The sequence below is a fragment of the Dendropsophus ebraccatus genome, chromosome 10 (genome assembly GCF_027789765.1).
Source record: "Dendropsophus ebraccatus isolate aDenEbr1 chromosome 10, aDenEbr1.pat, whole genome shotgun sequence".
Lineage (NCBI taxonomy): Eukaryota > Metazoa > Chordata > Amphibia > Anura > Hylidae > Dendropsophus > Dendropsophus ebraccatus.
The window spans coordinates 54,866,099-54,882,830 of NC_091463.1; the positions used below are offsets into that span (position 1 = coordinate 54,866,099).

Genomic DNA, 16,732 nt, shown 5'->3' on the forward strand with positions numbered 1-16,732 from the left:
AAACAACTTTTAAACTTGCAGCCCTGTGCCAAACGGCCGTGGCAAATTGTGTCAAATTGGCGTGGCCTAGAGTACCCATACTCTAGGACTGCGACGTCCCTCCTCCCTGTCCTCTTCACCATTAGGAATGCCCCTGGAACATTTTCTCCTATTCCTCACCTGTGTGAACACTGCACATGGGCTGGATCATTAAGGCACCTGTGCAGTGTTCAAACAGGTGAGGAATAGGAGAAAATGTTCTAGGGGCATTCCTAATGGTGAGGAGGGATGGATGGGTGTCACAATCCTATTGCACACAAACTCTAGGCCACGCCAATTTGACACAGGGCTTCAAAATTAAAAGTAGTTTTTTAGGACAAAAACTGCATCACCTGCCGAACGGACTCCAGGACAGATCTTTGATTAAAAGCAGCTATCTAAAGGTACAAGTGGTTTGGGGAGGGGGGGAGGGGACAGATTGTGGGTACAGAATCACTTTAAATATATATTGCTGGTCTTGCACTACCCCTTAAAGATGAAGTTTGTGTTGCTTTCTGTGTTACTCTGCCAAAATAGGGTTGGATTCCAAGTATGTGAAGAAGGAAAACAATTCATAAGGAAATGCTATCCTCTGTTAAAAGATAAAATAGAAAATATAAAAGGGAACACATGACTTGGATATGAAAATGAGCCCTAAAACTATGGCTAAACTATGACATCAGCACTCACATTAGCACCCTGACATGAGATAAAGGCAATTTCATTTTATGCCGCTTTAACACAGCCTCATTTTAGCATCTGTATTTGGCCAAAATACCTGGAAAACTTTAAATTCTACAGAAATTTAAAGCTGGCAAAACATTTTAGATAGCTCTTGGTCAAACAGACCGCTGTGTCTCCCAATCCTCAAATACGATTGGCCAAGGAAGTGTGTGTGCTGAATAAAGATGAAGCCACTGTTAGACACTTCTGGTGGTGGTTTATCTCCTAAGAAACAAAGAGATTAGGCATGTTGAAGTCTAAAATGCCTGGTTATTCTATCCCTCTGCATCAGGAGATAAGTCAGGAGGCACCATACATATTTAGATGATAGGTCCAATCCAGCTGAAATTGAGTTTAGCTGACTTTTATATGTTTAGAAAGGTTAAGATCAGCTCAGTAGAACTGTAGGGTGTGGGGTCTTGGTGCGCAATAAGTCTTAGTTGAAGAACCAAATAATTTTTTTAAACTGATTTAGCACATGTCAATCTAGAATGCAGACAAGACGACATTAGTTTGTTAGAACAGAATGCAGACACATTTATTTTAGATAAATGTTGGTTACTCGAAATCTTTGTCACTTATGTTAGTAAACATTTTGGAAACTGGCCACTGATCTCTTAATAAAAAGGGCACCTGACAAGGTTAGGCAACTCTAATCTCATTGCTGAATACATAGTTCAGGGACTAAGGGTACTATTACACAAAGCGATTATCAAGCCGTACTTGGCCCATTACCGTCCGATTTATCGTTTTGTGTAGTAGGTTAAGCTTTAAATCAACAATCAGCAGACAAGCACAAAGTCGACTGATCGTTGATTTAAAGCGTGACCGAAAATCCAGATAATGATAGCGATGGTCAATAGTAACAGAGCAGGAGTAGACTGCCACTCTCTCCTATGGGCCACCCAGACCATCTGAAGACCGTCCTGGCAGCCCCTCCTGCAGCTCCTTCCTGCTCACTGTTGGTTTGTGTGATAGCACGGACAGCGAGCGCTGACCTGACAAGTTGGTGCTCACTTGCTCCTTAATGTCGGGCCGTGTAAAGGACCCTAAGGCCATAATGATAACTAAACCTAGAGTGTTACAAGAATTAAGCAACTATCACATAGGTACAGTAGTTGCACTTATATTACTTGCTGTGTGCTGTAGTCTGGGATATCTGGGGTAAATTCTATCCACTAGCACTATTGGAAGATGAGTAGCCTACAAGCCATTGTTCGTCAACATGTCCAGTTTCTTCAATATTATTATAAGGCGTGAGGCTATCTTGGAACCCTAAGAATGTTTGTGGGCTCCTTAAAAAGCTTGTCCAAGATTCCTTGCGTACTTTAAAAAAACAGCACTTTGCCTGTCCACAGGTTGCATGTAGTATTACAGATTACATGTCAAAGAAGTCGAGCTGCAATATAAACCACAACCTGCTGCTGTTTGTACTGTTTGAATTAAAGTAGCCATGTTCTTCTAATCCTGAACAACCCCTTTAACACAGTTACAAGAATAAGCTGCTGGACCATAACCTCATACTGTACACCACTATATCCTACCATAGATATTTATAGGGTTATAGTTTGTATGTCTTTCCTATAATGTACAACCAGCAATCTTCTATGCTCCTATCTAAAGTTACCTATATGAAATAAACAATGTGAAATTATTGAACAATACCCAGTCTAAAGGCAGTAACGGTATTTTAAGCAGACATTGTGAAAAAAAAAGGCCAAAACTTGCTCCTCTACCTTGTTACCTTGTAATCTGCATCTAGGTTGTATTGCCACAGAAGAAAAAAGGGAACATGATCTATTGCTTACATTACATGTTCTTTCTTTTGGAATAGTGCAAAATATTATATTTGGTCAGATTACACAACTTAATCTACAAAACTATTTACCACTCAAGTAAGTACAATTTAAAGTACATTGGTAATGAATAGCAATGCAATAGACTCTCAAATTCCACTTGTCAAAGCTTCAGTGATTTAATTTTTATATTAGTATACTCTTTTACTTGTTACATATTCTCCATTAGTATCTACATTTTATTTAGGACGAGTACCTCCACTGTGTATACATAAAGTGACCCGTCTCCTACATGAAACTGAAGAGGCCGAGAGCTAAAGCTCCTGCTACCAATTTACTAGGAGCACTGAGCCCCATGATCTCTTCAAATTGATCTTAATGAATTGGTAGTGGACAAGTAATGAATGTTATTCCAGTTGGTATCATGGCCGCCCCTTCTGTATGTGAGTGACTTGTGCCTTAAAGCCACTGGTCTGGTTAGGGTCACAGCAAATGACAAATTTTTCAGTAGAAGCTAGAAAATCCTTTTCAATGTGTCTGTTTCCAAAGTACAGTAAATAAAAGGGTTGCTTTTTCTATAACTATATATAATGACCATTACACTGTGGTATTAACTCACGGCATAAACTACCAACATTAAACTACACAGAATTTATCAAATGAATTAGGATGTATCTGAATCCTCGGTATCATTGATTTATGAATCCCAACTCCTAAACATAGACATGCACACTTGGCCCTTGCCAGAGATGTAAGAGCTTCCTTAAGTTTGAGATGTATTTTACGGATTTTACAATTTTTTTTAAAATTCTTCCGCTGTCCAACCTCCCTTCGCTCTATAGTACCATCAGCAATTTCAAGGAACCCTTTACCTCACAGATTGGTTACGGCTGTGTTATTTTAGTTCACAATGGCGACCTTAATATTTACTTCTACTGTTTAGCAAAGGCACCGCCTGTCGGATTTAACTACCTCCTCAGAGGAGTGGACTACATTTGGGACAAAGCCGCTTTTTACCCCCTCCCAGCCTTCTTGGATGTTTATCTCTCCCTTTCTAACAAGCTCATATATATCGCGAGTCAGATCGGTGAAGGCTTTCTCTACGTTGATGGCATCTCGGGCTGAGGTTTCTATGTATCTCATGCCATAGGCAGTGGCCAGTTTCTCAGCCTCATGTCTTGTCACTTGCCGTTGTGTGTCTAGGTCACATTTGTGGCCCACCAGGACAAAAACAATCTGGTAGGGCTGCACATGAGCTTTGGCCTCTTCCAACCATTCATGGACATTCTGGAAGGAGCGGCGGTTTGTGATGTCGAATAGCAGGAGCCCTCCAACAGAATTTCTGTAGTAGGCACGTGTAATGGACCTGAAAAAAAAAAAAATAGTACAGTCAGCAAGTTTTAGTAGGTTTAGTAAGTGTAAAAATATTACATAGAAAAGGGGGGGGCGGCGGCTCACAGTTACCTCCTACCTTAGTTGCCTGTACAGTCAGAGAATGGAGGCGCGCGAGCCATCCAAGTGACACACTAAGGCAGGTGGGATTCTGCGGCAGGGCTCCACCTGTATTACTCAGTATGATCCTACCATGTTGCAGTTACAGGGTGACTGCACTGCGGTTGGCTATATGCACTTAAAGGACAAGTGCCATGAAAAACTTTTTCCCAGTAATTGAAGCACATTACAAAGTTATATAACTCTGTAATATGCTTCAATCACCTATCTGCCTCCCTTCCCTGTCTTTTCCCCCCTCCACCCCCCACCAGGAAGTGTCCTAATGCCCCTATTCCACGAGTCGTTTGAAGGAGCAAACGAGCACTATTAGCGCTCGTTTGCTCCTCGTTCCCCGCACGCTGCCGCCGCTATTCAACGCAGCGTCAGCGAGCGGGTGAGTGCGGGAGGGGCGGCGGGGAGCTGCTGGGGGGGCTGCCCGGGGGATCGCTGATCGTCCGGGCAGCCCATAGGATACAGCAGCGCCTGCTGCAGATGCTCCTATTCAACGGAGCGACGGCAGCAGATCGCTGCTATATCAGTCGCTTGTTTTTCAACATGTTGAAAAACAAGCGACTGCAACGATCAGCCGACATGAACGATGTCGGCTGATCGTTGCACTCTATTCCACGGGACGAATATCGTTCGTAGCGGTCGATATCGGCCGAATACGAACGATATTGCTCCTCTAAACGACCCGTGGAATAGGGCCTTAACTCACACAGGCCTGATTACTGTCGTCACCGTCACCAAGCTCTTCTCTCAGCTCCTTCTCCTGTTACACTAGCCTCCCCCCTCCCCTGCCTTGTCAGGTGACAGGCTTGCTCAGCTCCCATTGGCTAAACAACTGCAAGCCATCACTTGTCACATCTCACTTGCTTATCTTCCCTCAGACTGACTCCGGCAGATAGGCAGCCCCCCCCCCCCCCACCTCATACCCTCTCTCCTGCTGCCGTGGACTCAGTGAAGGAGTCATGTCACTAGAGAAGATAAGCTGAGCAAGCAGAGTCACCTGACAAGGAGGGGGAGGCTGGTGTAACAGGAGCTAGAGCAGCCCTCCTGCTGATGACTCATCCTCACAAGAAGGAGCTGCCTGGTGACGGTGACGACAGTAATCAGGTCTGTGAGTTTCTTACACTTCCTGGTGGGGGGTGGAGGGGGGAAAAGACAGGGAAGGGAGGCAGATAGGTGATTGAAGCATATTACAGAGTTATATAACTTTGTATTGTGCTTCAATTACTGGGAAAAACATTTTCATGGCACTTGTCCTTTAATACTTCTGAAATGCTGCTGTTAAAGGGGTTATCCAGCACTACAAAATCATGGCCTCTTTCATCCAGAGACAACACTATCCAGAGAACCCCACCCAAACTGGAGACAATAATGGTGCTGTCTCTGGAAGAAAGTGGTCATGTTTTTGTAGCGCTGGATAACCCCTTTAGGGTGCTAACACACACAACCGATGTGCAGCAGATTTGATGGTGCAGATTTGATGCTGTGTTCAGTTATTTACATCAAATCCGCTGCATATCTGCTGCGTATGGCAGCAGAAAATTCACTGCGATACGGTGTGTGTGAAGCTACTCTAACCTGTTTTTCTTCCCCACTACTTGACAGTTTTAGCAATCACACCTTAATTGCTAAATAGCAAAAAAGTCAAGTATTAAAAAACCCACAGGGTAACAGCAGTATATCAGAAGTACTTACTGCTTATGGCCAACTGCAACACAAATGTAATACAACTGCAAGCAGACGGCGTGTTTCCACCAAGGCCATTTTGAGGTAAAATATGGCCATATTTTAATCATTACAGTCATAAATACATGAATGGTGATTTAGTTAGTTCCAAAGTCTGTTACGTAGCATAGTATATATGGATTGTGCATGGTATGTGTGAATACCCCTTACTGTGTAGATATGTCCTTTATACGCTCATGCACTTTAAGCCCTCATATACACCAGTGTAGTTGGGTCATACATATCACGATACATATTTGCACCGCAAAAAGAAAAAAGGTTATGTCTTAGTATGGACCCAGATTTTTTTTGTGGATTGCCTATCTGAAAAATACAAATTTCCCAAGAAATATTACAAGCTGAAAGCGGTCATGTGACCTTTTCAGGAGTTGGGCATCTTTATTTAACCTTTTTAACTTTATTAACAAGCACTGTATTTTTTTCTGTAAAAAAAATAGATTATTTTGGACTACAGATGCACTTCATACAGATTTTTATAGCACATACAATGTATGGACCAGAAAAAAACTGAACATGTGAATGAGGCCTAAACAAAAGATGTCCAAGTGCTCCACCACATGCCTCATATCAGACCCGGTTCTCCCTTACAAGCACAAAATGCACAGCCAAGGCCAAAGCTTTGTAAACATGATGGGAATTGTAGTTTTACAACAGCTGGAGGGGCAATGGTTACCCATCCCTGGTTTAAATGGAGTATACCGCCAGTTCCCCACACCAAAAACACTTATACATAAAGACATGACTGTGTGACTGACCAAAACTTTGTTTTAGAGCTACCCTGTATTATGCAATGAGTTGGTTGAAGCGTGGACGTGGGTGTAGCTCTTGAAGCCCCAATATAGCCACCCAGACCACTCCCCTCACATCTTCTTGCCACATGTTGCCCAGTAGAACAAGCCGCCCCTCGTCACTCTTGTCATGAAGAGGTCGCAGCAAAGTTAAATGTTTTTCACATATATATATATTTTTTTTTTACATACAGATTTTTTACCAAATCTTCACAAAGGTTAAAGGGGTTGTCCAGCGAAAATCTTTTTTTTTTTCAAATCAACTGGGGTCAAAAAGTTATATAGATTTTTAATTTACTTCTATAAAAATAAATCTCAAGTCTTCCCATACGTATTAGCTACTGTATGTCCTGCAGGAAATGTTTTATTTTTAGTCTGACACAGTGCTCTCTGCTGACATCTCTGGCCGAGACAGGAACTGTGCAGAGCAGGAGAGGTTTTCTATGGGAATTCATAGAAAACCGAGACAGAGTTCCTGTCTCAGCCAGAGATGTGAGCAGAGAGCACTGTGTCAGACTGAAAATAAAACAACATTTCCTGCAGGACAAATAGTAGCTAATAAGTATAGGAAGATTTAAGATTTATTTTATTAGAAGTAAATTACAAATCTATATAACTTTCTGATATCAGTTGATTTGAAAGAAAAAGATTTTCGCTGGACAACCCCTTTAAGGCTGGGATGACAGTGTTTTTGCAACCTGTTTTTTTCCCCTGTTTTATGCAAAAATGGATGAAAAAACTGATTAATTTGGGTGCATCCGTTTTGATTTGTCTTTTCATTGACTAGTTGACCACATTTTTGTGTACGCTAAAAAAACGTGTTTTAACCCTTTTTTTTATAATGGAAGTCAGTGAAAAGACAGATCAAAATGGATCAGTTTTTTGGATAAAACAGATGACAAAAAATGGATTGCAAAAACGCAGTGTGAACCAAATCTTACTCATGGCATTGGACTGTATGAACTTCCTTTGCAAAGAGCTGGAGTTTTTTGGATGGTGGATGGGTGACATGAAACGTGGGTGGCACAGAAAAAAGTCACATGTCCATCAAGTTCAACCAAGGAGGGGATGGATGAAGGGAAGGGGGTTGGTGATGGGTAGCGTATGCTGCCTTGAGGTACTGGCTTCCTCCCTGTCTGCTATCCCCTGCATGGCGTTTTAAAAGTATCTTCATTAAAGCATTCAAGTTTTTTATGGTGAGCACCCTCTACATTCTCTTTTTTCTACATGTGGATATTCATCTATTTTCTGTCTCAAAAGGAGCACCCCATTTACTCTATAGCATACTCTTAATTTTATCACTGTAAAAGTAGAGATTATTTTTTATCAGTAGTGCCGATCTCTTTGTCCTGCTATTAACGAAGTGTGCAGAATAATTCCCTATAAAAGATGTACATTATTCGTGCTTTTGTTGCCCACAGGCCCTAACCACTGACTACTTATCAGTTTTCCTATGCAAGCTAGAAAACAGGTTTCTACATTATCACCCAGAACCTAATCCCTTCATTCAACAACCCTCCCCCCCCCCCCACATATATCTTGTATCCCAATGCACCTCATATCTATTCATGCGGCTAATGGCCAACACAGTTTTACATGTCTTTCTTTATTTTTTATAATATAATAGATGGCTGAAACCAGGGCTGTGGAGTCGGAGTCAGAGTCGTGGAGTCGGAGCTAGTTTTGGCTGGAGTCGGAAAAAAATGTACCGACTCCGAATCTTTAAAACATTTAGAATTGAGTTTTGATATAAATTTTATAAGTTTTGCTCATCAATATATTTTATGAGCAACATTTTAATAGGTCACTGAGCTATTGTTTCTGAGCTGGAAGAGTCCATTGTGTGTGGGGGGATCTTTGCTGTTCTCTTCCTGGATGCTAGATGATTGTATATGAGCAGCAGTGTAATATGAAGATATCCTGTGTAATATAGAGGAGGAGGTGAAGACATAAGTAGTGTAGCAGTAACCTCTGTCCTATGGTGTTTTCTCTCTGGGAGAAGATTGTGTGTTTTTCTTCAGTGTTCTATGGCTGCAGCTGTGTGTGTGTGCGTGTGTGTGCGTGCGTGCGCACGCGCTATGGCTGCAGCAGGCTGTGTGTGTGTGTGTGCTATGGCTGCAGCAGGCTGTGTGTGTGTGTGTGCTATGGCTGCAGCAGGCTGTGTGTGTGTGTGCGTGCTATGGCTGCAGCAGGCTGTGTGTGTGTGTGCGTGCTATGGCTGCAGCAGGCTGTGTGTGTGTGTGTGTGTGTGCTATGGCTGCAGCAGGCTGTGTGTGTGTGTGTGTGTGTGCTATGGCTGCAGAAGGCTGTGTGTGTATGCTATGGCTGTAGCAGGCTGTGTGTGTGTGCTATTGCGTGCCCCCACAGTGCCCCTCAACATCACTATGTGTGGCCCCTCTATATCACTATAGCTGACCCCTCTGTATCACAGGTATCTGGCATTGTTAGCAGTGTTTCTTTGTGTATGGAGAATATTTAGTTAGAAACATAGAAGACTGTCAGCAGGAAAAGACCCCCTGCTTCATCTAGTCTAGTTGTGAGTAGTTCAGGACATGGAGGCTGGAGACTGGCTGCATCCACTGCACACACAGAAGAAGCTGCTTTATATACAGTATTCCTTTATTCACTCAGAAGTTGCACCAGGATCATGTAGGACATTAGGGAGAAGCTGCTGAGCCAGTGTGATAAATAAATCCCCTGGTATCTGACCGGCCATTTATGAAGGAGTCTGACTCGGGAGTCGGAGTCGGTCCTGATAAAATTCAGGAGTCGGAGTTGGAGTCGGAGTCGGTCCTGATAAGATTCAGGAGTCGGAGTTGGAGTCGGAACTGCGGCTTACCGACTCCACAGCCCTGGCTGGAGCCCTGAACAGATCTTCACGCTTCACCTTTTCTGTCACGCCCCATTTCTTTCTAGATTGTAAGGGTCCATTTACACACACAGATTATTTTACAGATTTTTGCAGCCAAAACCAGAAATGGATTTGAAAAAAAGAGAAATCTCAGTCTTTACTTTATGACCTGTTCCCTGTTTATAGTCCATTCCTGGCTTTGGCTGCAAAAATCTGTCCGATATCTGTCAGATAATCTGTGTGTAAACGGACCCTTAGGGTCCATTTACACGGAAAGATTATCTGACGGATTATCTGCCAAAGATTTAAAGCCAAAGCTAGGAATGGATTTGAAGAGGAGAAATCTCAGTCTTTCCTTTATGACCTGATCTCTGTTTATAGTCTGTTCCTGGGTTTGACTTCAAATCTTTGGCCCTCACTCTACAGCTATATTCCCACACAGTTTTTCCAATTCTAAACAAATGGCCCAAAACACCCACTCCAGGTCTCTTCTTATAGGACATGTCAGCTAATTCAGCCCCCCTGCATATGACATGTCACAAGTAGAGATGAGCGAACCTGGAGCATGCTAGAGTCCATCCGAACCCAAACTTTCAGCATTTGATTAGCGGTGGCTGCTGAAGTTGGATAAAGCCCTAAGGCTATGTGGAAATCATGGATATAGTCATTGGCTGTATTCATGTTTTCCAGACAACCTTAGAGCTTTATCCAAGTTCAGCAGCCCCCGCTAGTCAAATGCCGAAAGTTCAGGTTCGGATGGACTCAAACCCAAACCCGGTTCGCTCATCTCTAATCCTAAGTAATGACAGTACATACACTAGATCTGGTGGAAGGAATGATGAGATAGGCAAATGGCAGGTGAGAGGAAGCAGAGTAATTTTAGCAGGGTGGCATCACGTGACCTGCAATACCATCTGGTCATTTATTGACTTTCAGGACTCCAAGTAAATTACAAAGTTACACTGTTTAATATGTAACAGCCTGGAGATACTATGTATTTACCCTTTCTTAAAACTGTAAGGCCGCATTCACATGTTCAGTGTTTTTCACGGTCCGTGAACGTAGTACACTAGCTATCTCCATGATCTGTGCAAAACCGTCCGTGTTTACATCAGTTTTGCATCCAAATCTATGTCCTTTTTAATTTGTTTAAAGCATTTTAAATTACACTAATTACATAACATCCGTGTTTTACACAGATGTCACATCCGTGTACATCCGTGAAAAACACAGATCTCAATGGGAATCTGTGCCGTGCTTCCGTTCCAAGTTATGACCTATTTTTAAACGGAATGGACTGGAGATCCGTGAAAACGCTGAACATGTGAAAGGCCCAATACAAAGCAATGGGCTATAAATTTGGCCGTGCACACGGACAAATTCATGGAACAGGTGAATGCAGCCTAACATGTTATCTTAATTTTTGTTAGATCGGCGGTTTGAACCTGTGACGGTCAGGCATAGTGGGAGATGTACATATTGGCCAACACTCCTGTATCATCATGCATTAGTAATGACCAGTCACAAAAACAGGTTTACACCCAGAGAAGGAAGAACCATCTGCCAGGGTAGGCCAGGTTCACACCCAAATCTATGGGAAGTGAGTGCTTGCCCCATTGTTTTCATTTGAAATAAACACCATAGTTTTATACTGGGGACTGCGTTGTGTATTTCCTTCAGCACCCTTTCCAAATACACTAGAACAAGCAATATGTCACATATTGTGCATGGAAAACACACCAATAAAAGGTGCTAATCCGTGTCCAAAGCTGTGACAACATAGGAAGCAACCCTACCCTATCGCTGGTGGAATGATACATTGTGTGCACATACCCTTAGGCTATATTCTCATGTATTTTCCCCCACATTTAGCATCAGGATACACGTGAGACACGTTTGTAATATGAATCACAGAATGGAAATCCTAGACGCATAAAAATAACAGATGCGTCACCTATTTATGCATTTTCCACAACACATCTGTGGTAATGGAGAAATCTGAAGGTATGTCTTGGATCCCTGCTATGTATTCCATGGTAGATGTTTTTTTACAGAAAAAATACACTGTGGAAACATAGCCTTAGCCTTACAGATAGAAGAAAAGAAAGGCATGGTGTCTAGTAACACCTGACTACAAACATGGTTTGTTTGTAGTCTGGAACCATGGAAATATAAAAAACTGCACAGGAGCTGTGTACACAAAACAAGGCCATGTGCAGACTATGGGCTGCAGGGGGGAATAGTAAATAATGCGTATGTCATTTTAAGCTGAGATTACAGACTGAGACTATGTACTTTTCTAAAGCCTTTGATCTAATTGTGTAGCCATGTTTAACTTTCAGTAACATGGAGGCCCCACCTGGACTACTCTCCAACCACCATCTCTATAATACTGTAAATTTAGTTCAGGAGACTTGTTTGAGGTCCAGGTGTCCCAAAATAGAACCGGTCAACATGGGTAAAGTACACCCATCTGAATAAGACCTTTCTTACACCCGTTTCTCTATATTGTGTAGCATGGATTATGCACTAAAAATCTGCAATATGAGAACCTGGCCTAAAGACAGCCGTACACATTAGACAAGAACCTCCCGATCATGGAAAGGGCTGGCTCACCATCCATTGTGTATAGGACCTCCAACAATGTTTCATTATAGGAGTGAGGGATTGGCCTTGTTGAATGTCAACTGCTCAACCATTTTGTTCTCAGGGAGACAGGCCACCACCAGAGCTGTCTGATAGCAGATTACGTTCTCTCTTCTCAATGAAAAACACATGTACACTATACAGAGATGAGAGTGGGGGGTGCATCCTATGTGTATGTCCAGCTTCCCCTGTGTGTTACCATATGGTGTTCAATTGGGTGCTGTATGTTGGAGAAGTCCTTTGTAATCTGACAAGTTATGGAGCACATCACGATAATAAATTAGAGGTGCACTAATGTGTATTGGGGCCCCATGCAACCCTGAGGGTGCTATATTCCAGCTCAGTACATTTGCGGCCTCATGGTATCAGCTACCCTTTTCTATAGATATTTCGGATACCGGGATGGAATTGTCAGTTGATAACTTTAGAATTATTAAAATTCTGGATACAATTGGTTGCCATGGACAACAGAAGACACAGGTATTAGCCAGGCGGTATAGTGGTTCCTCCTTACCTGAACCTCTCCTGACCAGCTGTGTCCCAGATCTGCAGCTTGATTCGCTTTCCTGGTTCAATTTCCACCAGCCGTGAAAAAAAATCCACCCCCACTGTGGGGTCAGACACCTGGGCAAACCTGCCCTCTGTGAATCTTCGGATGAGGCACGACTTCCCTACTGTGGAGTCCCCAATCACGATAAGACGGAATTGGTACAACCAGATTGCTTCCATGATTGCGGCTTGTCCTTACGATAAGATATCCTTACAGAATAAACTATTGCTTTCTTAAGCAATGATGGATGAAGTCTATTAAGATACAGTAGCCCCTTTCTTAGGTCTCAGCACAGTAGAAACTTTATTCCAAGACTACACCAAGGAGATTCTCCTAAACCAGAGGACAAAGCCAATAACCAGGCAGAGCTCAACAGTACATGTCCCAGCTTGTTGTGTGATTCAGCTGGATGCAATAGTCCCATGGACCTCCAGGGGGCGCTGTATACAGGTGTGAGTGCAGGGCAGCTGCAGGGCTCACAGCAGCAGGAGGTTCAGCACAGCCATGTTGTTCAGTATAGGAGGAAGGTCTTCTTCCTGATCACTGGCAGCAGGGGAGGGAGGGGTGTGATGCAAAGGTCAGACAGCCTCCATTTTGCAGCAGTCTATAATGCACAGGCCTGGCAGAAGTGAGAGGTGATGGGTGGCATACAAAGGGTTACATTAGAGGGCGCTCGAGGTGTGGACAAGCACATTGCACAGGGCGGCTGGGGCAGGATGCAGGGGCCGGGGGGGTGACGGGATGCTGCCGCTGCTGGACGGCGGCTCCGGGCACCTACCTCTACACGGCAGACAGGAGGCGGCGGCGGCCAGGGATCAGTCACCGGGCACATGCATGGGGCAGCCGATCCCGGAGCACAGCCACGTAATATCAGCTGATGGGCGGCCGCCACCACGCAGCAACAAGAAGCGGGGCAAGGCCGGGGGTGCCCGACAGATGGCAGTGCCCGGGAGACAATGGAGGCGTCACAGGCAGGCCGCGGTAAGATGGAGCGCTGGGCTACAGAGGAGGAGGATGCTGCCCGCACCGAGCTGATGAAATGGCAGCAACATCAGCACCAAACACTCTGACTCATCATTGGCATCAGCAGCTGCCGTAATCACCGCACTAGGCACGCCGGCCCGGCCTCTACCGTACTGCTTACAATAGCTGCGCACCTCCCATCGTCGCTTGTTTTTTTTTCTTTTGTTATAGGGGAGTATGTTAACCCAGTTTAGGCTTTCTTACACTTACTTTCTGCATTGCGTTTTTGCTATTAAAAATTGCAGTTTATGTTCACCATGATGGTGTTTTCCCCACACTCAGCTCCCATTCATTTCAATGGAACTAAGCTGCAAAATCACACCCAAACTGAGGACAAGAGAGGTGCTGTTTCTGATAGATAATTAACCCCTTAAGGTCAAAGTCTATTTTCGTTTTTGCGCTTTTGCTTTTTCCATTTTAAGTTTAAAAGTCCATAGCGCTTGCTTTTTTTCACCTAGAGACGTATATGAGCGCTTATTTTTTGCGAAACCAATTGTACTTTGCAATGACAGGCATTATTTTTCCATAACATATGCTGCGAAACCGGAAAAAAATCATTTGCGCTGTCAAATTGAAAAAAAAAAATGAATTTGTTTTGATTTCGGGGAGTTTTGCATTTACGCTGTCCGTCCTATGGTAAAACTGACTTGTTATGCATGTTCCTCAAGTCGTTACGATTACTATGATATATAACATGTATAACTTATATTGTATCTGATGGCCTGTAAAAAATTCAAACCATTGTTAACAAATATACGTTCCTTAAAATCGCTCCATTCCCAGGCTTATAGCGCTTTTATCCTTTGGTCTATGGGGCTGTGTGAGGTGTCAGTTTTTGTGCCATGATGTGTTCTTTCTATCGGTACCTTGATTGCGCATATACGACTTTTTGATAGTTTTTTATTAAATTTTTTCTGGATTTGATGCGACCAAAAATGCACAATTTTGCACTTTGGAATTTTTTTGCGCTGACGCCGTTTACCGTGCGAGATCAGGAATGTGATTAATTAATAGTTCGGGCGATTACGCGCGCGGCGATACTAAATATGTTTATTTATTTATTAATTTATATTTATAAAATGGGAAAAGGGGGGTGATTTGGACTTTTATTAGGGGAGGGGATTTTTTTATTAATAAAAACACTTTTTTACTTTTTTTTTTACTGTAACTAGAAGCCCCCCTGGGGGACTTGTATATAGACAGCACTGATCTCTCATAGAGATCAATGCTGTGTATACACACAGCAAAGATCGATTAGATCGGTCATAGATTACTATGGCCTGCTGCAGGCCATAGCAATCTATTGCCGAGTTGGGATCAGAGTCATTCCGACGCTGAGGCCCGGGACGGGCCGAAGAACGGATCTCCCCCCCTCGATCGCATCGCGGGGGGGAGATCCATCCCACTAGACACCAGGGACGTGAGGTCTGAAGCCTCTAAGTGCAGCTGTCAGGTTTGACAGCTGCACTTAGAGGCTTAATTAGCCGGCGCGGCAACGGGACCCGCGCCGGCTAATAGAGGCACTGCCCGGCTGCACATGTCAGCCGGGATCAGCGCCGTTCAGAGCGGGGTCCCGGCGGGACCCCGCTCTGAACACCCCGAGCGGCACCATGACGTATCAGATACGTCATGGGTCGCTAAGGGGTTAAAAGACATCTCTCATGTCACCCTGGCTGCAGGATCCAAGCAAAAAAACCCTTCAACTGTTATAGCGAGCAGTGTATGGAATTGTCGGAGGCCCCATAGACTTTTATTGCGACACAAGTCTATAGTACGTCTGGCAATTTCGTGTATTGCCGGCTTCGGCAGCGAAGAAAGCAGTTGTATGGATTTTACCCTAAGATCCTGCCACCTGGGTGTCCTTTAAATGTACACAGTCCAGAGTTACAGATGGCACAGGCTGCTCACCCATTGGCTCCTGCTGGATACTTCTGCTGCTCGTAGTTTCCCAACTTCTTTACAATGCCCAACAGCGAGAGTAGACAGACAGTGAACACAGTGAATAGGACAGGTTACTCCTGGATTTGTTATCTTCACATTGGGATGGGAAATATTTTTGTTAAAGTATTGTATTGCCCCCCAAAAGTTATACAAATCCCCAATATACACTTATTATGGGTAATGCTTATAAAGTGTTTTTTCCCTGCACCTACTACTGCATCAAGGCTTCACTTCCTGGATAACATAGTGATGTCACTTCCTGGATAACATGGTGATGTCACTTCCTGGATAACATGGTGATGTCACTTCCTGGATAACATGGTGATGTCACTTCCTGGATAACATGGTGATGTCACTTCCTGGATGACATGGTGATGTCACTTCCTGGATAAAATGGTGATGTCACTTCCTGGATAACATGGTGATGTCACGCCCCGACTCCCAGAGCTGTGCGGCTGTGGTTGCTGGAGAGGATGATGGCAGAGGGATGCTCAGTGTCCCTCCAGTGCCCTGTTCCCCTCCCATCATCCTCTCCAGCAGCCACAGCCCACACAGCTCTGGGAGTCAGCTCGTGACATCACCATGTTATCCAGGAAGTGACATCACCATGTTATCCAGGAAGTGACATCACCATGTTATCTAGGAAGTGAAGCCTTGATGCAGTAGTAAGTGCAGGGAAAAAAAAACACTTTATAAGCATTTCCCATAATAAGTGTATATTGGTGATTTCTATAACTTTAAGGGGAATACAAAACTTTAATAAAAATTTTAGCCGGACTTCTCCTTTTAACCATATATGAGTATGTAGTGCCAACCTAGTGCCATACCCTAAAATATATTTGCTCTGCAATTATACAATTCAACCACTAGATGTCAGCAGAATACATGACAAACATAAAGGGTATTCCAGTTTATACATTTTTACAATAAAGCTATATACTGAATGAGGTCCGATGAACACAACCGTAGTGTTGCCCGTAGCTGCAGATCTGCAACCCCAGACAAGACTACGGATGTGCATCTGAAAATGTTCATTTAAATAAGCGGACCCTAGCATGGATCCGTAACACTGACAGATGTGTCTATGAAGCTATAGGAAACAATGGTTTCTTATTGGGTCCACAGACAGAGTAAAGGGATGTGTGAAAGA

General features: G+C 43.6%; 1 protein-coding gene across 1 annotated transcript; it reads right to left on the reverse strand.

Moving 5' to 3' along the window:
• Nucleotides 1-452: 452 nt before the first annotated feature.
• RAB39B (RAB39B, member RAS oncogene family) lies at nucleotides 453-13,817 on the reverse strand. The gene is made up of 2 exons (XM_069942610.1): nucleotides 12,583-13,817; nucleotides 453-3,903 (listed from the first exon to the last, which is right to left on the reverse strand). The coding sequence occupies exons 1-2, from the start codon at nucleotides 12,795-12,797 to the stop codon at nucleotides 3,477-3,479; spliced, it is 642 nt and encodes a 213-aa protein (XP_069798711.1). The 5' UTR covers nucleotides 12,798-13,817; the 3' UTR covers nucleotides 453-3,476.
• Nucleotides 13,818-16,732: the final 2,915 nt, after the last annotated feature.